Source organism: Heterodontus francisci, chromosome 7 (genome assembly GCF_036365525.1).
Source record: "Heterodontus francisci isolate sHetFra1 chromosome 7, sHetFra1.hap1, whole genome shotgun sequence".
Taxonomy (NCBI): domain Eukaryota; kingdom Metazoa; phylum Chordata; class Chondrichthyes; order Heterodontiformes; family Heterodontidae; genus Heterodontus; species Heterodontus francisci.
Genome location: NC_090377.1, coordinates 50721858 through 50747797, shown reverse-complemented (window position 1 = coordinate 50747797; position 25940 = coordinate 50721858). Strand labels below are relative to the sequence as shown.

The window sequence follows — 25940 nt, the reverse complement described above, 5'->3', positions numbered from 1 at the left end:
TAAGGAAGTAATGATAAATTTGGATCAGAAGAGTTAGACTATATGCAGTTTTTGAGCACCCCATTATAGGAATGACATTCTCTTGGCATTAATATAGAACATAGAACATAGAACATAGAAAATACAGCACAGAACAGGCCCTTCGGCCCACGATGTTGTGCCGATCCTTTGTCCTCTGTCAAGGACAATTTAATCTATACCCCATCATTCTCCTTTATCCATATACCTATCTAAAAGCCGTTTGAAAGTCCCTAAAGTTTCTGACTCAACAACTTCCCCAGGCAAGGCATTCCATGCCCCGACCACTCTCTGGGTAAAGAACCTTCCCCTGACATCCCCCTTATATCTCCCACCCTTCACCTTAAATTTATGACCCCTTGTAACGCTTTGCTCCACCCGGGGAAAAAGTTTCTGACTGTCTACCCTATCTATTCCCCTGATCATCTTATAAACCTCTATCATGTCACCCCTCATCCTTCTCCGTTCTAATGAGAAGAGGCCTAGAATGTTCAGCCTTTCCTCGTAAGACTTATTCTCCATTCCAGGCAACATCCTGGTAAATCTCCTCTGCACCCTCTCCAAGGCTTCCACATCCTTCCTAAAATGAGGCGACCAGAACTGCACACAGTACTCCAAATGAGGCCTTACCAAGGTCCTGTACAGCTGCATCATCACCTCACGGCTCTTAAATTCAATCCCTCTGCTAATGAACGCTAACACCCCATATGCCTTCTTCACAGCCCTATCCACTTGAGTTGCAACTTTCAACGATCTATGCACATAGACCCCAAGGTCTCTCTGCTCCTCCACATGCCCAAGAACCCTACCGTTAACCCAGTATTTTGCATTCGTGTTTGTCCTTCCAAAATGGACGACCTCACACTTTTCAGGGTTAAACTCCATCTGCCACTTTTCAGCCCAGCACTGCAACCTATCCAAGTCCCTTTGCAGACGACAATAGCCCTCCTCGGTATCCACAACTCCACCAACCTTTGTATCATCTGCAAATTTACTGACCCACCCTTCGACTTCCTCATCCAAGTCGTTAATAAAAATCACAAACAGGAGAGGACCCAGAACTGATCCCTGTGGCACGCCACTGGTAACTGGGCTCCAGGCTGAGTATTTACCATCTAAGACCACTCTCTGCCTTCTATCAGTTAGCCAATTCTTAATCCAACTGGCCACATTCCCCACTATCCCATGCCTCCTGACTTTCTCCATAAGTCTACCATGGGGGACCTTATCAAATGCCTTACTAAAATCCATGTACACCACATCCACTGGTTTACCCTCATCCACTTGCTTGGTCACCTGCTCAAAGAATTCAATCAGGCTTGTGAGGCAAGACCTACCCCTCACAAAACCGTGCTGACTGTCCCGAATCAAGCAGTGTCTTTCCAGATGCTCAGAAATCCTATCCCTCAGCACCTTTTCCATCAACTTGCCTACCACCGAAGTAAGACTAACTGGCCTGTAATTCCCAGGGTTGTTCCTATTCCCTTTCTTGAACAGGGGCACAACATTTGCCACCCTCCAATCACCTGGTACCACCCCCGTCAACAGAGAAGATGAAAAGATCATTGCCAGCGGCTCTGCAATTTCATCCCTTGCTTCCCATAACATCCTTGGATATACCCCGTCAGGCCCGGGAGACTTGTCTATCTTCAAGTTATTCAAAAACCCCAACACATCTTCCCTCCTAACGAGCACTTCCTCGAGCTTACCAGTCTGTTTCACACCGTCCTCTTCAGTAATACACCCCTTCTCATTCGTAAATACCGAAGAGAAGTACTCATTCAAAACCTCACTTATCTCTTCCGGCTCAACACACAGTCTCCCGCTATTGTCCTTGACCGGACCTACGGTCCCCCTAGTCATCCTCATATTTCTGACATACGCGTAAAAGGCCTTGGGGTTTTCTTTTATCCTACCCGCCAAGCATTTTTCATGCCCTCTCTTAGCTCTCCTAATCCCTTTCTTCAGATCCTTCCTGGCCATCTTGTATCCCTCCAGAGCTATGCCTGTGCCCTTTTTCCTCAACCTTATATACGCATCCTTCTTCTTCCTAACAAGACTCTCAACCTCTCTTGTCAACCACGGTTCCCTCACATGACCATCCCTTCCCTGTCTGACAGGGACATGCTTATCAATGGCCCCTACTATCTGCTCCTTGAAAAAGTTCCACATTTCGACCGTGCCCTTCCCTGCCAGCATATGCTCCCAACTTATGCTCCTCAGTTCCTGCCTGACAGCATCATATCTACCCTTCCCCCAATTGTAAACCTTGCCCTGTTGCACATACCTATCCCTCTCCATTACCACAGTGAATGCTACAGAATTGTGATCACTATCTCCAAAGTGCTCGCCCACCAACAGCTCTATCACTTGCCCTGGTTCATTACCTAGTACCAAATCCAATATTGCCTCCCCTCTGGTCGGGCAGTCTACATACTGAGTCAGAAAAGCTTCCTGGACATACTGCACAAACACTACCCCATCCAAACTATTCGATCTAAAGAGTTGCCAATCAATATTTGGGAAGTTGAAATCCCCCATAATTACTACCCTGTGACTTCTGCTCCTTTCCAAAATCTGTTTCCCAATCTGCTCTTCCACCTCCCTGCTGCTATTGGGGGGCCGATAGAAAACTCCCATCAAGGTGACTGCTCCTTTCCTGTTCCTGACCTCAACCCACAGTGCCTCAGTCGGCAGATCCTCCTCGAAAATTCTTTCAGCAGTTGTTACACTATTTCTAACTAACAATGCCACCCCCCCACCTCTTTTACCACCATTCCTAATCTTATGAAAACATCTATAACCAGGTACCTCCAAGAACCATTCCTCCCCCTCACCTATCCACGTTTCAGTGATGGCCACAACATCGTAGTCCCAAGTGCCCATCCACGCCTTCAATTCACTCACCTTATTCCTGATGCTTCTTGCGTTGAAGTATACGCACTTTAACCCTTCTCCGTGCCCATCTGTCCTCTGCGACAGTGCTACCTTCCCCAATACCTCACTACACTCTTTGTCTTTCTGAGTGGACCCACTGGTCCCTGGACTACAAGTCCGGTTCCCATCCCCCTCCCAAACTAGTTTAAACCCTCCCGAACAGTACTAGCAAACCTCCCTCCCAGGATATTGGTGCCCCTCTGGTTCAGATGCAGCCCGTCCTGTTTGAACAGGTCCCATCTTCCCCAGAATGCAGTCCAATTATCCAAGAACTGGAAGCCCTCCCTCCTACACCATTCCTGCAGCCACGTGTTCAGCTGTGCTCTCTCCCTATTCCTAGCCTCACTATCACGTGGCGCCGGCAACAAACCAGAGATAACAACTCTGTCCGTCCGAGCTTTCAGCTTCCAGCCTAACTCCCTAAACTCACTTCTAACATCTGTGCCACCCTTCCTTCCTACGTCGTTGGTGCCAATGTGCACCACGACCTCTGGCTGCTCCCCCTCCCCTTTAAGGATCCTGAAGACGCGATCACAAACATCACTGACCCTGGCACCAGGGAGGCAACAAACCATCCGTGCGTCTCGCTTGCTCCCACAGAACCGCCTGTCGGTACTCCTCACCATCGAGTCCCCGATGACTAGTGCTCTCCCGTTCTCCCTCCTTCCCTTCTGAGCCACAGTGCAGGACCCCGTGCCAGAGGCCCGTTCACTGCAGCCTGCCCCCGATAGGCCGCCCCCCCCAACAGTATCTAAAACTGTATACTTGTTGTTGAGGGGAACGACCACAGGAGATCCCTGCACTGACCTCTTCCCACCTCTAACTGTTACCCAGCTTCCTTTGTTTTGTGGAGTAACGACATCCCTGTAGCTTCTATCTATCACCCCCTCAGCTTCCCGAATGATCCTCAGTTCATCCAGCTCCAGCTCCAGTTCCCTAACACGGTCTGATAGGAGCTGGAGACGGATGCACTTCCAGCAGGTAAAGTCGGCAGGGTCCCCGGAGGTTCCCCTCACCTCGAACATACTGCAGGAGGAGCACTGCACTCCCCTGGCTGCCATTTCTTTTACTCAATTACCCCTTAATTAAGTACAAATATAGATATTAACAAAAACAGTGAAATAGCTTACCTGTTCAGTCCTTTTTGGTTAGAGGAGGAGGGTAAAAAGGGTCTTATTATTAGGTTAGAGGAGGAGGATGGGTGGGAGACACTACATGTGTAGTGTCTCGGGTTAACTCTGCTCCGCACCTTTAAAGAAAATACCTACCCAGGAGTCCTTGCTGCCGTCCAGCTTCCGGTTCCTCCCGCGCCAAAAGTAACTTGAACACAAGGAAAACAGTAAGTACAACTTTTAAAACACAGCTCCTGGTGCCTTCACTTACCCACCGAAGAGTCGCTACCTTCTCCTGCTGCTCCGCCGGGAAATGAGGCCGAGTCCACGGAGCTCCGCACCTTTAAAGAAAATGGGCAGTAACACTCTCAAAATGGGATTGGTAGCCTCAGCTGCTTGTTAACACTGCGAATATGGCTGGCTCCATTTCAAAGGGGCTCACCAGTGGATGTCCAACGTACCAGCCTGTTGTAAGTGATAGGCCCATTTTTAATATGGTATTCAAGGTAAATAGGACGCCAATTGGCATGTTAGAGTCAATTACAGCACAATAGGAGGTCATTCAACCCATCGACTCTATGCAGGCTCATCACAGAGCAATCCAGTCAGTCCCATTCCCCTGCTCGATCCTTGTAGCCCTGCAAGTTTATTTCCTTCAAGTAGCCATCCAATTTCCTTTTGAAGTCATTGATTATCTCTGCTTCCATCATCCTCGTGGGGAGCAAGGTGCAGGTCATTACTACTCACTGCGTAAAAAAAGATCTTCCTCATATTCCCCCTGCACCTCTTGCCCAAAACTTTCAATCTGTGTCCCCTAATCCTTGTACTATTAGTTAATGGGAACAGGTTTTCAATGTATAACTTATTTAAGCCTTTCATAATCTTGTACATTTCTATTAAATCTTGCCTCAATCTCCTTTGTTCTTAGGAGAACAACCCCAGCTTTTCCACCCTAATCTTGTAACTAGAATCCCCCTTCCCAGGAACCATTCTGGTAAATTTTCTCTGCACCTTCTCAAGGACACTCACATCCTTCCTAAAGTGTGGTGACCAGAGCTTTATAAACGTTCAGCATAACATCCCTGCTTTTGTACTCAATGCCTCTATTTATGAAGCCCAATATCCCATATGCTTTACTAACTACTCTTACAAATGTCCTGCCACCTTCAAAGATCGAAGCACATGCATCCCCAGGTCCCTCTGTTTATGCACACTCTGTAGAGCTGTGCCATTAAATAAATATTGCCTCTCCCTATTCCTTCTGCCAAAATGCATCATCTCACACTTGTCAGTATTAAATTCCATCTGCCACCAGTCTGCCCATTCTGCTCGCTTGAGATTGGCCAGAACTTCTGTTGTGCTGGCTTCGAGCAGTTCGATACCCAGTGGAATCAAAGAATCCTGGCAATGGTTAAGTGTCAAATTATTTCTTTATACCCCAGAGGAGCACCTCCCAGAGCTACAAAAACAATCTGGACTGTTGCCATCCTGGGAACCCCACCCTCCGCCATCATGCCCCACCACCTACCTTGCTAGCAGTAGCCTCATTCGGGCAAATACCTGTTTGGTGTCCCCCCCACTAGGTTCTCCACTGCTGGAAAGAGCAGCTAACACGAGTGGTGAAGATTGACCCGAGTGCGTTACAGCTGGGTGGTTGTAAGCTATAGCTATAACATTCTTGTAATTCTAGGACTATTTCCACTGAAGCCAAGAAGACCAAGAAGAAATCAAATAGAGGTTTTAGGACTGAACTGAGTTTAATCTGTGATAAATTGAGTAAAAGCTACTTATTGGCAACTTTTTGGGTTGTAGGGACTGCAACAAAGGGACTAGGTGGTATTTAATGCTGCTTGCTAATGTGGGCAGCTTGCAATGATAATGTAAAATTTGGTATCATATGGAAGAAAAGATATAAGGAAATAATTCTATCATAGAATTTAGATGACAAAAAATGCAAGAGTGAAGCTCAAGTTAATAAAGTTCTCTGGATTGATTTATTGCCTTCCAACTCACTCCCCTGCAGTTTTTATCTTGTATAGCATAGTCATTTAAATGGAGTGCAGTTGTTACCAGGGAAAAGGGATTTGCAACTGTCATGCGGGATTTCAGTGCAGCCTCCCGACCATGTGTGTGTTTCAAGGTTACTAATGGAGACAGGTTATAAGAAAAGTATTTATTAGAATTAATGACCTGAATAAATGTCAAGTAATCTGGCAATTTGAACAACGTTTTCAGAGTGTTGGAGTTCAGGATCAGCTCCTTTTAGGGGTTAACTTTAGCAATGCTGGGCAAATGAGTATTAAGGTAGAAATGATAGAAAATACTTAATGGCATTTGACCTGCAGAATAAGTGAAAGGTATTACAGTTCATATAACTTGATTTTTGATAGATGGTTGAATATATGGTTTATCCAATACTCTCAATTGCAACAAAAAGAAACTACAAATGCTGGAAACACACAGAAGGCCAGTTAGAATCTGTAAAGATATGATAAAGTTTTGGGTGTAGACCTTCATCAGAACTAAAACTCCCTTATTTGCATAATGTATTTAGTTATGAGAACAGAATGTTTTCCGATACTTTGAGTCACCAAGGACACTTCAAATTAATAATAATTGGTCACATGGCTAGAATAAGTTTCCATTTATGACTCAGTAGCATTTCAAATATAAACTTTAAAGCAAACATGTTGGAAATAAGCTAAAGCAGAAAGCAAATTCTACTTTCTAACATTTAGTTGTATATCTACACTGGCAACATTGACATGCTTGGTGATTGAGGAATTGAGTCAATCTTCCATAGAAAACTTGGTAATCTGAAAGCTTAGTCACTTGGCTTCAGACAACCCTGCAAGCGTTCAAATGGGTATAGTTAGACAACAAGTCAGAAAATCAAGAATGCTTTGTGCTAATAAGCTGCACTTTTAGCTGGTTTAGCTCCACTAGTCTATGCATTTAAGGGGTAGGGTCTCCAAACTTTGGCTCTTGCCAAACTAAGTTCTTTGAACTAGAGTAAAAAAAAGTCTTGTCTCTTTGCATTGAAAGTGTACACTCCAAATTAGCCTATTTGCCTGTGTGGATTTTTTAATGGCTTAGTTTGGAGGTTCTTAAGCAGTGATATTTACATGCACGTTAGACATCTGGCTGATCCCAAATAGAGTTCCTGTTCTTCAAATACTTAATACCAGTGTCCTAGCGCTACAAATTTTACCTCTGATCTTGTCTTCTTCCTTCTCTCCTAAAAGCGGTGGGGTACCATTGCATAACACGAGGCTTGAATAAGTAATCTTAATGACTCAATGCCGTTTACTACATTATAACAATGACTGTACTTCATTGGCTCTGAAGTGCTTTGGGACACCTTAAGGTCTTGATAGGTGCAACATAAATGCAAGTTCATGCCCCAGCTCTTATTCAAGAGGCCCTCAGCCACCAGGTGATTCAATCATGTTTTTGTCAAGCAGTCTGCCAGATAACAATCCTGATCATCCTAAATATGAACTTATTGATATTAAAATGTCAACTTTTTGCATCAAAAATTATTTACATTTTATAATGGAAATTACTTGTCTAAACTTGTGCTGTAATTCTATCTTCCTGTCACAGGAAGTGTTGCTCCAATTGCAGTGACAGGTTATCTTAGGTATTTGTGGTTTGAGGAATTTATAAAGGAAATATAAAAATAAGGGCCAAATGTAGAACTTTAAAATTGGGTCTGAACTACATCTGTGCACCCTGACTTAATTATGCCCAGCCTCTTGCTGCACATCATCTGAAGAATACACCGTATCTCATCTCTCCCTGTGCAGCAACATGGTAGATCAATTCATGATACTAATAATCTTACTTGCTTGTACTTCCTATTTGAAAATGCTTATTTGCTGTTTTCAAGTCCCCCCCCCCCCCCCCCCCCCATTATAAACGCCTATGTCCACATGTATAATGAAAACTTGCTTATGCAAATTAAATGAGCTATAATTACTCCCTTCTTCAAGTAGCACTTGACCTGTTTTCCTCTCCAAGCTCCTTAAGCTGTGCTACTAGAAAACGTGGGCCGGACCTTGTTTAAAAAATAATGGCACATTAGTGACGTACACCATTATCAATGTGCAAATCAGCCAGCAAGTTCAGGGGACTTAAAAAGAAATATGACACGAGTTGCTTCACTTAAATGACATCTCACCCTTAACCTCCCTGTTATTACGAACCTGCTGGATTTGCCCAAAGCTCATTAAACTCATCCTGAGAAGCTTGATAATGCAGGACTCAGTGCTCCACAGGCTGTTCCCAGGGACACACACTGAGAAACATCAACTGCCGCTGGAAGACCATCAACTCCGTCAAAGAAGCACTTTGGTCTGCCTGAAACTTGTTGATCTTCCAATGCAAAGAGCTGTTGACAAATGAGTGTTGCAGACTAGCACATTCCAAGGTCCAGGACTAGGTGCTGAGGGACAGACTAAAGCTTGGGGCAGCCGCCACAAAGGCTCAATGGGGAAAGGCCACTATGCAAGGTCCTCCCAGTTTAGTATACTGAGGGGCTGGAACCCTGTGTAAAACCTCTCCAGCTGTATCCACTACTGAATGTTTGACATGGAATGTAAATGTACATTTTAAATATGTAAAGGCAAGTGTAGTGAGGGACTTCATGTACCGTATTGAAAGAAACTGATCTGTGTTGCAATTTATGTGATGTCAAATGTCAAGCGGTGGGAAACAGCAAGAGTGGAGGGAGGCATAAAGAGCTCAGGAGAGACAGCAAGACTTCACAGAGAGCAGAGCAGGGATAGCTGCCTCCGCCGCCAGTCTGTAGTTTCAGAGCTGGCGTTCAGAAAGAAAAAGATTGAGGCGTGACATCACAGGGAAGCAAGTAGGTGGCTGGCTGATGAGCATTTCTTATTTATTGTATTTAAACTAGGGAATAAACTGGTGACTCCGATCTTTTTTTAAAGTAAGGTTTATTACTACTAGTAAGGTGTATTAAGTATTAATAGAATTTATCAGTATTAATAAGGTTTATTAGTATTGGTAAAGGTTTATTAACAGTAGCAGGGTTATTAAATAACAGATAGAGGAATGGCGGGGCTGCTCCAACCTTTGTATCGTCCGCAAACTTACTAATCAGACCAGCTACATTTACCTCCAAATCATTTATATATACTACAAACAGCAAAAGTCCCAGCACTGATCCCTGCGGAACACCACTAGTCACACCCCTCCATTCAGAAAAGCACCCTTCCACTGCTACCCTCTGTCTTCTATGACCGAGCCAGTTCTGTATCCATCTTGCCAGCTCACCTCTGATCCCGTGTGACTTCACCTTTTGTACCAGTCTGCCATGAGGGACCTTGTCAAAGGCTTTACTGAAGTCCATATAGACAACATCCACTGCCCTTCCTTCATCAATCATCTTCGTTACTTCCTCAAAAAACTCAATCAAGTTAGTGAGACACGACCTCCCCTTCACAAAACCATGCTGCCTCTCGCTAATAAGTTCATTTGTTTCCAAAAGGGAGTAAATCCTGTCCTGAAGAATCCTCTCTAATAATTTCCCTACCACTGACGTATGGCTCACTGACCTATAATTTCCTGGATAATCCTTACTACCCTTCTTAAACAAAGGAACAACATTGGCTATTTCTCCTCTGGGACCTCACCTGTAGCCAATGAGGATACAAAGATTTCTGTCAAGGCCCCAGCAATTCCTTCCCTTGTCTCCCTCAGTATTCTGGGGTAGATCCCATCAGGCTCTGGGAACTTATCTACCTTAATGCTTTGCAAGACACCCAACACCTCCTCCTTTTTGATAACGACATGACCCAAACAATCTAGACTCCCTTCCCTAGACTCATCATCCACAAAGTCCTTCTCTTTGGTGAATACTGATGCAAAGTACTCATTTAGTACCTCGCCCATTTCCTCTGGCTCCACACATAGATTCCCTTCTCTGTCCTTGAGTGGGCCAACCCGTTCCCTGGTTACCCTCTTGCTCTTTATATACGCATAAAAAGCCTTGGGATTCTCCTTAATCCTGTTTGCCAATGACTTTTCATGACCCCTTTTAGCCCTCCTGACTCCTTGCTTAAGTTCCTTCCTACTTTCTTTATATTCCTCAAGGGCTTCGTCCGTTCCCAGCCTTCCAGCCCTTACGAATGCTTCCTTTTTCTTTTTGACTAGGCTCACAATATCCCTCGTTATCCAAGGTTCCCGAAACTTGCCAAACTTATCCTTCATCCTCACAGGAACATGCTGGTCCTGGATGCTAATCAACTGACGTTTGAAAGACTCCCACGTCTGATGTTGATTTACCCTCAAACAGCCGCCCCCAATCTAAATTCTTCAGCTCCTGCCTAATATTGTTATAATTAGCCTTCCCCCAATTTAGCACCTTCACCCGAGGACTACTCTTATCCTTATCCACAAGTACCTTAAAACTTATGGAATTATGGTCACTGTTCCCGAAATGCTCCCCTACTGAAACTTAGACCACCTGGCCGGGCTCATTCCCCAATACCAGGTCCCGTACGGCCCCATCCCTAGTTGGACTATCTACATATTGTTTCAAGAAGCTCTCCAGGATGCTATTTACAAATTCTGCCCCATCCAAGCCCCTAGCACTAAGTGAGTCCCAGTCAATATAGGGGAAGTTAAAATCACCCACCACTACAACCCTGTTGCTTTTACATCTTTCCAAAATCTGTCCACATATTTGCTCCTCTTCCTCCCACTGGCTGTTGGGAGGCCTGTAGTAAACCCCAACATCGTGACTGCACCCTTCCTATTCCTGAGCTCCACCCATATTGTCTCGCTGCATGACCGCTCCGAGGTGCCCTCCCGCAGTACAGCTTTGATATTCTCCTTAACCAGTAATGCAACTCCCCCACCCCTTTTACACCCCCCTCTATCCCACCTGAAGCTTCTAAATCCCGGAACATTTAGCTGCCAATCCTGTCCTTCCCTCAACCAAGTCTCTGTAATAGCAACAACATCATAGTACTAATCCAAGCTCTAAGTTCATCTGCCTTACCTGTTATATTTCTCGCATTGAAACAAATGCACTTCAGACCACCAGTCCCGCTGTGCTCAGCAACATCTTCCTGCCTGCTCTTCCTCTTAGTCTTACTGGCTTTATTTACTAGTTCCCCCTCAGTTATTTCTCCTGCTATCCTACTGCTCTGGTTCCCTGCCACACTAGTTTAAACCTTCCCGAGTGACACTAACAAACCTCACAGCCAGGATATTTGTGCCCCTCCAGTTTAGATGCAACCCGTCCTTCTTGTACAGGTCCCACCTGTCCCGGAAGAGATCCCAATGATCCAGATATCGGATTGCATGGGAAGGTGCCATGGGCAGGGGACTAGGTGTCAGGGGTGCTGGAGGAATGGACCAGGGTGTTGCGGATGGAATGATCCCTTTGGAATGCTGACAGGGGAGGGGAGAAGAAGATATTTGATGGTGGCATCACACTGGAGGTGGCAGAAATGGCAGAGGATGATCCTTTGGATGTGAAGGCTGGTGGGGTGGACAACAGGAATCCTATCATGGTTCTGAGAGGGAGGGGGAGGGGTGATGGAAGAAGTGCCGGAAATGGGTCGGACACAGTTGAGGGCCCTGTCAACCAGTGTGGGGGAATCCTCAGTTGAGGAAAAAGGAAGACATATCAGAAGCAGTGTGGTTGAACATAGCATCATCAGAACAGATATGTCAGAGATGAAGGAACTGTGAGAATGGAATGGAGTCCTTACAGAGGGCAGGGTGTGAGGAAATGTAGTCAAGGTAGCTGTGAGAGTCGGTGGGCTTATAATGAATATTAGTGAACAGCCTATCCCAGAGATGGGAGACAGAGAAGTTGAGGAAGGGAAGGGAAGTGGTGTACCACAAGGATCAGTGCTGGGACCCTTGTTGTTTGTAGTGTACATTAATAATTTAGACATGAATATAGAATGATTAGTAAGTTCGCAGATTACACGGAAATTGGTGGTGTCATAAATAGTGAGGAGGAAAGCCCTAGATTACAGGACGATATAGGTGGGCTGGTAAGATGGGCAGAGCAGTGGCAAATGAAATTTAATCCTGAGAAGTGTGAGGTGATGCATTTTGGGAGGACTAACAAGGTAAGGGAATATACAATAGATGGTAGGACCCTAGGAAGTACAGAGGGTCGGAGGGACCTTGGTTTACTTGTCTACAGATCACTGAAGGCAGCAGCACAGGTAGATAAGGTGGTTAGGAAGGCATATAGGATACTTGACTTTATTACCTGAGGCATAGAATATAAGAGCAGAGAGGTTATGACGGAGCTGTATAAAACATTAGTTAGGCCAAAACTGGAGTTCTGGGCACCACACTATAGAAAGGGCGTGATTGCACTGGAGAGGGTGCAGAGGAGACTCACCAGCATGTTGCCTGGGCTGGAGCATTTCAGTTATGAAGAGAGACTAGATAGGCTAGGGTTGTTTTCCTTAGAACAGAGAAGGCTGAGGGGGGGGGGGGGGGGGGGGGGTGGTGGGGAGCCTGATTGAGGTATACAAAATTATGAGGGGCATAGATAGAGTAGATAGGAAGAAACATTTTCCCTTAGCAGAGGTGTCAATAACCAGGGGCATAGATTTAAGGTAAGGGGCAGGTGGTTTAAAGGAGATTTGAGGAAAAAGTTTTTCACCCAGAGGATGGTTGGAATCTGGAACACACTGTCTAAAGGGGTGGTAGAGGCAGGTACCCTCACAACATTTAAGAAATATTTAGATGAGCACTTGAAACGCCATAGCAAACAAGGCTACGGGCCAAGTGCTGGAAAATGGGACTAGAATAGTTAGGTGCTTGATGGCCAGCACAGACACGATAGGCCGAAGGGCAGAGATGGGAAAGTCGGAGTGTATTGTGAATACATGACAAGGGGTGGGGTCAGAGGTAAGTGAAGGAGAAGAAAGTTCTGGAGGGGCGTTGGTACCCATGAGCTGCTGGAGCTTGTAATTCTAAATGCCTGAAAGGAAGAGAAAATGTTTTTTGTTAATGCATCAGATTAGACGAAGGATAAAATGAAACTATGGAGCAGGACAGCTGTGAGATAGGGTGAGTCGGTGCTTCTGGAGAGAGAGGTCGAGTGTGTACATGTGGCAGCACATGGCACTGAGTGTGGATCTCAAGATGCAGTGATAACAGCAGTCCGAGGAACGTTGTATGTCTCGGAGATATGCTGTAATCCTGGGTGGATTCAAAACATGAAGGATGGAACTTCAGTTGGAATCCACGTGGAATAAGTCGGAGCAGGAGACAGTCACTGAGGAAGGAGACATGGCTGTGAAAACGAGTTTTAGTAGAGACCTTATCGAACACCAGGAGGGAAATGGAAAGCAAATGAAGGTGAACAAGGTAAAAGAGATAAATGGAAATCATGTGTGAGAGAAGAGCAAAACTTTTTCAAGGTAGGCATTCCTAGAAGAGAAGTGCCAGTGAATTAAACACAAATAAAAATAAAATACTGCAGATGCTGGAAATCTGAGATAAAAACAAAAATGCTGGAAATAATCAGCAGGTCAGGCAGCATCGTGGAGAGAGAACTGGCAAAGGTTAGAAATGTAATAGGCTTTGAGCAAGTGAAAAGGTGGAGGGGGGGATGAATTTCTCAGCTCCACTCACTCTCTCTAACCTGTCTCCCACTGAACTTGCTGCATTCCATTCTCTCAGGTCTAATCCCGACATTGTGATTAAACCTGCTGACAAGGGTGGTGGTGCTGTTGTTGTCTGGCACACCGATCTCTACCTTGCAGAGGTTGAGAACTAAATCTCAGACACTTCTTCCTACCTCCCCCTGGACCATGACCCCACCACAAAACATCAAACCACTGTCTCCAGGACTGTCACTGATCTCATCTCCTCTGGAGATCTTCCTGTCCCAGTAGACCCATTGTTTCAACCTGTTCCTGCCCCACTGAACTTATTTCTTCCTATCTTGACTTTATTTCTTCTCCCTGGTCCAGACTCATCCCACCTACATCAGTGACTCTTCTGATGCCCTATGTCATCGAGAATTTCCAGTTTCCTGGCCCTAATCACCTCCTCTTCACTATGGACATCCAATCTCTCTGCACCTCCATCCCCCATCAGGACGGACTGAGGACTCTCTGCTACGTCCTTGAGCAGAGGCTGAACCAGTTCCCACCCACCACCACACTCCTCCGCCTGGCTGAACTTGTTCTCACTGAACAACTGCTCCTTCAACTCCACTCAATTCCTCCAGATAAAATGTGTTGCCAAGGGTACCCGCATGGGTCCCAGTTATGCCTGTTGAACATTCCTTGTTCTAGTCCTACTTAAGCCCCCTCCCCCAACTTTTTTTTTGGTACATTGATGACTGTATCGGTACCTTTTCCTGCTCCCGCCCTGAACTGGAAAGCCTCCCACAGCTACCTCAACTACACTTCCTCACACCCTGCTTCCTGTAAGGACTCCATTCCATTTTCAGTTTCTCCATCTCCGACATAACAGTTCTGCTATGTCTTCCTTTTTCCTCAACTGACAGGGCCCTCGGCCGTGCCAGACCCATTTCCCACACTTCTGCTCTCACCCCTTCCCCTCCCTCAGAACCACAACAGGGTTCCCCTTACCCTCACTTTCCACTCCACCAGCCTCCGCCATTTGCACCATCTCCAACATGATGCCCCCACCAAACACATCCTCCCCCCAAACCCCCGGCAGCATTCCGAAGGGACCGTTCCCTCCGCGACACCCTGGTCCACTCCTCCATCACCCGTGACACCTCGTCCCCTTCCCATGCAATCACAGGAGGTGTAATACTTGCCCTTTTACCTCCCGTCTCCTCAGAATCCAAGGCCTGAAACACTCATTCCAGGTGAAGGAGCGATTTACTTGTACGTCTTTCAATTTAGCATACTGCATTCGCTGCTCACAACACAGTCACCTCTAGATTGGGGAGACCAAACACAGATTGGGTGACTGCTTTGCAGAACACCTCCACTCAGTCCGCAAGCTTAACCCCAAGCTCTGGTTGCTTGCCATTTCAATTCACCACCCTGCTCTCATGCCCACATTTCTGTCCTTGGCTTGCTGCAGTGTTCCAGTGAACCTCAACGCAAGCTTGAGAAACAGCACCCCATCTTCTGATTAGGCACTCTACAGCCTTCTGGCCTCAACATTGAGTTCAACAAATTCGGAGCATGACTGCTTTTTGTTTTATTTCATTTTTTAACCATGGACTTGTCTTAAACTTGTTTTCACGTTTTTGCGTTTGGACAGAGCCATTCATTATTTTGCCATTAACATGCTCTTTGGACTAATGCTTTGTCTGTTAAGACAAGTATCAGCACTCCCTTTGGCTTTGCTGTATGACACCTTTATCATTTAATATCTGCTGTCCTCTGCCCTATCACATATCTTCCCTTTTGTTCGTTTCCACCCCCCCCCCCCCCTTTCACTTGCTCAAAGTGAATTACATTTATTTATTTATTTAGAGATACAGCACTGAAACAGGCCCTTCGGCCCACTGAGTCTGTGCTGAACAACAACCACCCATTTATACTAATCCTACATTAATCCCATATTCTCTACCACATCCCCACCATTCTCCTACCACCTACCTACACTAGGGGCAATTTACAATGGCCAATTTACCTATCAACCGGCAAACCTTTGGCTGTGGGAGGAAACCGGAGCACCCAGCGAAAACCCACTTGGTCACAGGGAGAACTTGCAAACTCCGCACAGGCAGTACCCAGAACTGAACCCGGGTCACTGGAGCTGTGAGGCTGCGGTGCTAACCACTGCGCTGCCCCTAACCTTTGCACAGATTTAAAGTGATTGGCAAAAAGCAGCAAAAGCCACACAGGAAAAAGCGAGTGGTTAGGATTTGGAATGCAATGGCTGAATGTGTGGTGGAGGCAGGTTCTCTCTCAAGAGTGAGTTAGACTGTGATTTGGAAAAGGAAGAATGGGCAAGATTATGGGGGAAGGCGACAGGGGAATGGTATTAGGTGAATTGCTCATTCGGAGAGCTAGTGCAGACACGATGGGCTGAATGGCCTCCTTCTGCGCTGTAACAATTCTGTGATTGTGAGATTTGAAGCATTATGTAATGTATTTTTAGAAAATAATTCTCCCAGACTATAAATACAACCCTGTAACAGCAAGTGTAGTGAAGCACTTCAAAAAATAATTGCTCATTAACTCGCCGCAGAAAGTTAATTCAGGCAACGAACAGCGCAAGCACCTTTAACATAATTGTCAATACAGTGCCAATCAACCTGGACATCCCTGGATTGAAACAAACTCCTGTCTTTTGCCTCTCAACAGACCTTTCTGAACTAGGCTTTTTTTTTTATTATTTGTCCCTGGGATGTGGGCGTCACTAGCTAGGCCAGCATTTATTGCCCATCCCTCATTGCCTTTGAGAAGGTGAGCTGGCTTCTTGAATCGTTGTAGTCCACGTGGGGAAGGTACACCCACAGTGCCATTAGGAAGGGAGTTCCAGGATTTTGACCTGGCAACAGTGAAGGAATGGCGATATAGTTCCAAGTCAGGATGGTGGGTGGCTTGGAGGGGGGCTTGGAGGGGAACTTGCAGGTGGTGGTGTTCCCATGCATCTGCTGCTCTTGTCCTTCTAGGTGGTAAAGGTCGGACTGTCTAAGGAGCACTCGCACATTGCTGCAGTGCATCTTGTAGATGGTACACACTGCTGCCCCTGAGCATCTGTGGCAGAGGGAGTGAATGTTTGTGGATGGGATGCCAATCAAGTGGGCTGCTTTGTCCTGGAATGGTGTTGAGCTTTTGGAGTGTAATTGGTGCAGCACCCATCCAGGCAAATGCAGAGTATTCCATCACACCAAACTTGTGCCTTGCAGCTGGTGGACAGGCTTTGGGGAGAGAGGTGGTGAGTTATTTGTGGCTGGATTCCTAGCCTCTGGCTTGCTTGTGTAACCACAGTATTTATATGACTACTCCAGTTCAGTTTCTGGTTAATTGTAACCCCCAGGCTGTCGTTAGTGGGGGATTCAGCAATCACAATGCCATTGAATGTCTTGTTGGAGATAGTCATTGCCTGGCACTTGTATGGCACAAATGTTACTTGCCACATGTCAGCCCAAGCCTGAATATTGTCCAGGTCTTGCTGCATTCCTACACAGACTGCTTCAGTATCTGAGTCGTCACGAATGCGCAACGTTCAGCACTAATCAGAAAACATCGGCAGTTCTGAACTTATGATTGAAGGAAGGTCATTGATGAAGCAGCTGAAAATGGTTGGGCCTAGGACACTACCCTGAGGAACTCCTGCAGTGATGTCCTGGAGCTCAGATGATTGACCTCCAACAACCACAACCATCTTCCTTTGCGCTAGGTACGACTCCAACCAGCGGAGAGTTTTCCCCAATTCCCATTGACATCCAGTTTTGCTAGGGCTCCTTGATGCCATACTCGGTCAAATGCTGCCTTGATGTCTAAGGCAGTCACTCTCACCTGACCTCACCTCTCGAGTTCAGTTCTTTTGTCCATGTTTGAATCAAGGCTGTAATGAGGTCAGGACTCTTCATTGAACCAGAGCTGTGCCCCCCACCCCCACCTTGTTGGTAATGGTAGTGTAGAATATGCTCTGCCATGATGGTTGTTGCTTGATTAGTCTGTGGAACAGATGGCCCACACTGATGCATTGCTAGATCTATGGACAGATGCATCTGCAGCAGTAGCGTGGGTGAGGAAGAGTTCAAGTAAGTTTTTCCCCTCACCACCTACCACAGACCCAGTCTAGCATCAATGTCCTTTCATACTCTGCGAGCTTGGTCAGTAGTGTTACCGAGCCACTCTTGGTGATAAACATTGAAATTCACCACCCAGAGTACATTCTGCACCCTTGCCATCCTCAGTGCTTCCTCCAAGTGCTGCTCAACATGGAGTACTGATTCTTCAGCTGAGGGGGGAGAAAAGAGGAGAAGGAGAAGAGGGAGCACAGTAGGTAGTAACCAGCAGGAAGTTTCCTTGCCCATGATTTACATGATGCCATGAGACTTTATGGGGTTCGGAGTCTATGTTGAGGACTCAACACAACTCCCTCCCACCAATATACCACTGTGCCACCACTGCTGCTGGATCTGCACCACCCATAGGACAGGACATATCCTGGGATGGTGATAGACAATGTTCCAAACACTATAAAAGGTATGATTTGTCTAGCATAACTATGTCAGGCTGTTGCTTGATTAGTCTGTGGGACAGTTCTCCTGACTTTGGCACAAGCCCTCAGATGTTAGTAAGGAGGACTTTGCAGGGTCAACAGGGCTGGGTTTGCCGTTGTCATTTCCAGTGCTTAGGTCGATGCCGGGTGGTCCATCCGGTTTCATTCCTTATCGACTTTGTAGCGGTTAGATATAACTGAGTTGTTTGCTAGGCCATTTTACAAGGCATTTAAGAGTTAACCAAATTGCTGTGGGTCTGGAGGCATATGTAGACCAGGCCAGGTAAGGACAGCAGATTTCCTTCCCTAAAAAAAAAAAAAGGACATTGATGAACCAGATGGGTTTTTAACAACCATTGACAATTGCTTCATGGCCATTAGATATAGCTTTTTAATTCCAGATTTTTATTAATTGAATTCAAACTCCACCTTCTGCCATGGTGGGATTTTCCTAGAGCAATACCTGGGTCTCTGGTTAACGAGTCCAGTGACAATACCACTACACCATCTCCCCAATAATCTAATTTGTTACTCCTACAACACTGCATTTAGATGTAAAATTTGTATTCTAACTAATACACACTACAAAAACAGCTGTGACAAAGCAGGCTATTTATCTTCAAAATCAACTACCTCCCTCAGAACTGCTGCCCAAAGCTTATCCCTCTCCACCAGGATCCACATCCAAGGAACTAGGCAGAATTACTTCAGGCAGCCTTCTTCCTGTTATCTTCCCCTTTTGGAGCCAACGCAGAGGAAAAAAAATGAGGAAAAAAAAAGATAGCGGGATAAATCATGCATTTTGTTGAAATGATTTATTGTTCCTATTAGCTAGTCTAGTGCAAATCACTGATCACAAGCAATATGTTCAAACTTTAACTGGAAGAAATAAAAACAAATTTGCATTTTGAAAGCAATTTTATTCAGCATATTTGGCACAGGGGGTTGTGGGGAGGGATTACTTATATTCTTCTACAAACTTCAAGGTATTGACTGGACTTATTTACATGTGAATTCTAAACAATTTTCAGGCACCTTGTTTTTAAGTAAACCATGATGCTAACAAAGTAAACAAACATGCAGTAATTGTTTTACAAATACAAATAAGCACAAGGTTGACAGAAAATTTAAGGCACCTTCATTTAGTGTTTTTTTAATTTTGGCATTTAAAGGCAAAATTTAGAAACTGCAAAAGGCAACAAAAATATTAATAGCATCATTCAAGTTATTTCTTCAAAAAGGTAATAGTTTTTTTAAATTGTAATATTTTTGGTCAAAAAGCAGGTAGTGTTTATAAATTTTCAAATTATCTTTTTTGCCACCCACTTTCAACTAAGTGTTAGTTCACATTTCTTAAAATTACCTGATAGTTAGGCTGTGCTAGAACAAACCATGCAACAAAATTGTGTTAACATTAGAACAAATATAGGAAACTGAGGGGAATTCATTGCATTTCATACCATGCATAAAGCATAATTATAATGTGTGAACTTTTCCTCCCATTGACAATTTTCGAATAGAAAAGTAGTGAGTAGAAAAGGCAGTTTCCCCTTGACATTTTTGCTGAAATGAGGAAGAATTGCACACCATTAGTCCTTGAAGAATGGCAAAATGGCTTCAGATAGTTATAAATGTTAGGGTCAATGAATGTTAGTATTTTTAAATCATATTTATTCAAATGTCCACAGTACTTGTGGGTAAGGGATTGGTAGGGAAGGCAGCCATCTATCAAAAATGTACACTTCTGAAATTTACAAGATTGAGAAAGCTAGAATATAAAAGTTATAAATAAATTGGATACTTTAATTAACCTAATGAGTTCTTGGAATGAAGTAATAAAAAACATTACAAGACCTTCATAGCGACTTGCAGACCATGATTGCTAATTGTACAAATGACATTCCCCAGATGACAAAAATCATATCTAGACCACTAAAATTACTCAAATTTTATGGCAATAAAAAAAAAAAGAAAAAATGAGCTACATTGGTCACACCAAGAAGTTAACAGCCTTTTGCACCATTAATTAAGTCTGGCTGGCTGCAAGACATTTCCTCTGTATTCCAGCCAAATACTAAATATGCTGAAGGATAGATAACTATTTGCTTAATGCAAGGAAGTTTAGCCCAAAGAAATTTTAAAAAACTGGGACTTTGTATTAAGACAAAATGAAACAAGCTTATTTAAGAGATGGATGAAATTAAGAATATTGTATATATCTAGACATTCTGCAGCATATGAGCAGTCGTCCATTTTACTAACAAGGAAACTAGCCTTGTTGAAAGCCCATGCAAAAATTTCAGAAAAAACTGGCACAATGGAACTACATCTGGAAATGATCTGAAGGCCTTCAAATCTACAGGAAGAAACCAGCATTGCACATGGATTAGTTTCTGTAATAGAATGAAATTCTTTGCCTGCTTTCCCCTTAACCCCACATCCCTGGAAACATGATTTTTAAACTTTATTAGCAAGACATTTCTCTCAAAAGTCTTTGTGCCCAGTTCTCAAGCAAAAGGATTGAAAAGACAGATATACAATCACTGTTAGAAGGATTCCATGCACTCAGTCGAATTCTAGCTTTTCTTGTGCTTCTATTATGCAAGGTTAGAGTTTATTGAACGTAAACTTTTACATCTTGCTAAAACATTCCTTAGCGTTGGTCCAAACTTGAATTCCCTAAAGAGAAAAAAATGCATTTTACAATTGCTTTAGTAGATATCAATTTCATGATCGTGTATTAAATGATTTGCTTGAGATGTATGCATTTTCCAAAAGCAAACACGTTAACTAGAAAAACAGGGTCATGGTTCAAAACAGACCAAAAGAACAGTTTGGCTTCCAAGATAGTGACTTTAAACATAAACTGTAATCTCCACTGAAGAAATGACATGCCATTTTTATACACACAGGCTGGATCTAAATAGTCAGCAATGCTAAATTTATGAATGGAATAAGTATAGTTGTATTCTGTAGCGCACCAGCAATTTCTTATCTCCAGTTACATCTTTCCTGCTACTAAGGAGTGAACCTCTATAGTTACTAAATACACAGCAACCTTAATACTAGTCAAATTAATTCTGGGCTTCAATTATTTATTATTTTTCAAAAAGACTACACTCCCCACATTTTTTCCTCAAAAGATAATTTATTCTTGTTGATGGCTGCTCATACCAAATAAAACAAACCAACTTTGTGCCAATTCTGCAATACAAAAATTAGTGCAACACCATCTAAAAAGTAATTTTATTGAACTAGTTTGCCATTTTGCTGAGGCACTAAAATACAACGTTATTGTGGTTTAATATCCTTTATTACATACCCCAATTATGCTCAACCCAAAAACTGTATATTTCTGATGTGCTACAAACTTGTATTAAAATAATGTAAATCAAGAAAAAAGTGACACTATTTTTTCTATATATATTTTTAAAACTAGCTAGGTTGAAGATGGCTACAATTCATTTACTCTTTTTAACCACGACTTGTCAAACTGAATAGCAATAACAAAAATCAGACAATATTTTGTATCCCCAGTTTTTTCTCTCCTTCATTTCCTTCCTATGCAGAAGCCATCTGATAGAGTCAGGATAGTCCAGGCCTCAGATCTCTCCACAACGAATGATGCTCTACTACTGTAACTTTGGTAGAATGCACATTTATACGTGGAAGTGGAACAAGTGAGGCTCAAGAAATTCCTGTCTAGATTATTCCCAAATAATAAAAGCAGAAACTTCCACAGATCCAAAACTCCAGGATATAATTGATCATTTTCATCTATACTTACCCTAACTTTAAATATCTATAAAAAAGGGATTAAACTTAATGATCACTATAGCCACAAATCACTTTACACTGGAGCAATTTCATAAAATTCCTTTTGAAAAGGGGGTGGGAGGGGAAAGGAAGGCAGGGTCTCCAAAATGGTAATCTTAGTACAATGCTCAAACTATCTAGCTGTTCAAATCAGCTGAAGTAAATACCTGCTCCTATTTATACCACACACCACTTTAAATAACCTGATTTTCATTCCTTTCAATCATGAAAATTCAAGCCATTTAGCCTCTCCTCAAAAGTATGAGAATAAGTTCACAACAGCATTGAGGATAACATATCCATGCCCTTTTTAAAAAAAGGTAGGGAGCCCATCATGGTCAATATTTGAAATGCCTCTAACAAGCTAGATAAGAGCAAACTTTGGTTTGATTACTTTGGAGACACTGCTGAGTGATCCACAGCTTAAATTTAAAAAAAAACATTTAGTACTTCATTCAATGCCTTCCAAAAAGCCATGCAAACCTGTTTTGTCGATTTGATTAATTCCCCAAGGAGTTGCAGTGGCAACACAGCTACAAGTTCAACCACACAAACCGCTCGTAGTCTCTACAGTCTATAAACACCAGGGGCTGAATTTTGTTCAGCACCTGATACTGGGCTCTGATTTTTGTGGAGGGGGGTGGGGGGGAGATGGAAGATTGGAGTGGCAACAGCCCGCACCGGGATTACCAGGCCCGATCTTCCCAGTGGTAGCAAGGCTCTGTGGCAGCCTCTCAGCGATGGGACCTGACTTTAAATAAAAGTTATGAATGCATTTAAATTGAATTCCCCACAATCTTATCAGATCTGGATCTTCTGAGAGACTGCTGGCACTCCTGCACTTTCACATCCAGGGAAAGCTGGCACCAAGGTAGGGAAGATTTGTGTGGGCTGAGGGGTGACCTCTGAACTTTATGCAGGTGGGAGAGAAGGGGTCACCTCTTCAATTTGTGCATCAGGTGGGGGGGGGGGGGGGAGGAAGAAAACCTGGGCCAACATTTCTTTTACTGTAGTGGGGGGGGGGGGGGGGGGGGGGGTGGCAAACAGGCTTCAACTCCAGTCTGAGCAGGGCTGGCAGCCCTTTATAAACGGCACCATCGCCTGCACAGAAACAGCCAATGCCGACCACAGCATCGCAAGGCCACCCATGCCATGTGATTGTTTTGGCAGAAGGGGGTGAGGGGGCAGCTGCCCTGCATTTTTAAATGAGCTGCTGGCTGCAGGAAAACAAAATTCAGTCCCTAGTATCCAATAAAATGCTAGAAAATTTCCTCACCATTAGACCAAGCTATTTAATGCCCCCTATAATGAAATTGCAAGAAAATTGGAACAAAGGCATTTTTGTACAAAGAGATAAACTAACAATTTATATGCATTAACAAGAGTTCAGTTCAATCACTACCCAACTACTGTAGCCCATTAGATGTGCATTAACTCTCAGTTAAGAGATTTTCTACACGTCTCACCCAATAGTCAAAACAAGAATGAATTGAGTGCTCAAGTCAAGGGATTTGTAGCTAAGATTCCCTGGTGGAAAGAATTTCCAACTAAACCACACCATATTGAAAAGCAAATGATAGGCACTCAACAGAAGACTTTAAAAAGAATTTAGTCACAATCCAAATATAATCAAAGTTTTTAAAAACAGCAACAATTGTGCTGCTGGTTATTTGCTGGAGTACCATTTCAAGTTCCTGCATTTGAGCAAGCACTGGAAAAAAGTACATTATTCTTTAAAACTGTTTACTTCTCAAAAATCAGGACTCAAATCAGCACTTTCTTACAAGCATGGGCGACTTTATGGTGTTTATTTGATTTCAGCAATCTGATAAGCTTGAACAAATGCAATCCCTTACCATCAGGTCATTTAGACCAATTTGGAAGTATTTCAACACAAACACTAAACTGCAATAGAACAAACACTGCTTTTAATAACTGTGGATTGATGCCAACAGAAGAAATCATAACCTCCAGCTTCCTGGTAAGTTTTTCACAGGCAGTATAATTCAATAGCTGTTTTCTAGCTCACCCAAGAATCAGTCAAACATTTGTTTGCAAGGATGTGTGAGCACATGCACCAAGGGAGTGCAAAGGAGGTATGGAAAATTCAAAGTAAAATCAGACCAGATCAGTATTTATGCACTGAAATGGTGAACAAAGCAGGACTTGGTGACCAGGGAAACAGTGCACCTCCCTGTCCCTTTAAGTATGGAACAATACTGCCCATCATTTTTTATTTTGATTATAGTAAAAAAAAAAAATCACAAATGCATTGTAATGAAATAATGAAGTTACAAAAATTGTACCTCCACAGTAAATTAGCTTGGCTATGCCTATAGGACAAATCAGACTTCTAAAGTCAATCATGCCACCACAGCAGTGTCCTGTGCTACTTTGAATATTGTGAAAACAAATTGCAACTTGATTCAACACAGTCAATGCATTTGTGTCAGTTTGAAATTTATAAATGCAGAGGCAAGTTTCAATTTTGAGTATAGTCTCAAAGCAGAGCATTGCACAAGCAAAATTTTAATTGCAAAAAGTACTTGCAATGCTTAGGTTTTTGGATAATCAATGATAGTTTTACAACGTTAATCTTGTTCATCTGCTAATGAAAATCAATTTTTTATTCCTTGTGTTATACATTGCCCCTGCATATTATAATCAATCATTCTATAGTCAGTAGCTTTTAAAATAGGCAATTGCATTAATAACCAACCCACCTTTTTGCACATGCTTATCTGCATCACTGCATAACTGATGAGGGCCTCTTTCAGGTCATTGTTCTTCTGTTCCTTAAAGCGCTCAATGTCTGCCCAAGCATCCTTCATGAAATCTCTAAAAAAGTGTCAGAACATAACTAAGTTACTGGAAAATGTAGATTTAATTTCCAGTTTAATGTTTAATCAGCAAAGTCAGACAAGTTTCTAAAAAGTCAGGATACTTGATGCAGCTGCAAAGCTCAAATATCTCAAATATGAAAAGCTTCCATCATCTGCAACAGAATGATTAAAAAATATGAAGCAAGGACATTACATACAAACCCAACTAAGAGCCCAGAAGGATCCAACTTAAAATTTCAAAAGTTCAGGAAAAAAAAGAAATACCAGTTATGAAAAACAATAGTAAGACAAAATAGACCTTTCCTACCAGAGGAAAACATGCATCAATAAATGTCAATTATACCTCTGACTTCTGGAAATTGAGGGTAAAAGGGAGAAAACAATTTGGGGAACACCACAAAACAAACTGAAGTAAGGAAACATGCTAAATGGGCAAGAATCGGTATTTTAAAAATTCATGGACTATCCAAATCAGGACAGAAAAAGCTTAAGCGGATTAGTTTTGAACATTGTACAGGTACAGATTTCATCACCCAAAATCAAATTTGGATGTGTGAAAAGACTGAAACACAAAACACTTCAGAAATTACAAATTTGACTGAAAACTTTGACAAGGATTCAAGCCTTAGGAATTCCAATCCTTAGTAATCATAGGAGAGGAGTTACGCTGGGACCAGGAAATTACATTTATGGACGGACGATCATTTTACAGGAACTGGAAGGGACAGAGATAAATTTAAGTGAATCTCACTGAAAGCATCTTGAGCAGCAATCCTGTGGAAGGGTGACTGCCACATCCATAAACCCCCTTGCCATTTGTTCCATGGCTTCTTTGTCATTTAATCTCTCCTGATCTATTACAGAACTTCCCTTTTGTTCTTTACCAGCACCCCACTTTCACTTGCTCAAAACCGCTTTCATCTTTAACTTTTGCCAGTTCTGCCGAAAGGTCATCGACTGAAAACATCAATTGTTTCTCCCTCCACAGATGTTGCCAGACCTGCTGAGTATTTCCAACACTGTTTTTATTCCA

At 43.3% G+C, this 25940-nt stretch overlaps 1 protein-coding gene across 1 annotated transcript in view; it reads right to left on the bottom strand.

Annotated features, from left to right (window-relative positions):
* Positions 1-19142: 19142 nt before the first annotated feature.
* The window catches only part of snx4 (sorting nexin 4), a 73726-nt gene continuing 66928 nt past the window's right edge, over positions 19143-25940 (bottom strand). Inside the window, exons 13-14 of the mRNA XM_068035166.1 lie at positions 24788-24902; positions 19143-20927 (exon numbers count right to left, since the gene is read on the bottom strand). Coding sequence (XP_067891267.1) covers positions 20880-20927; positions 24788-24902 — 163 coding nt within the window. The 3' untranslated portion in view covers positions 19143-20879. The remainder of the gene's footprint in view (positions 20928-24787; positions 24903-25940) is intronic.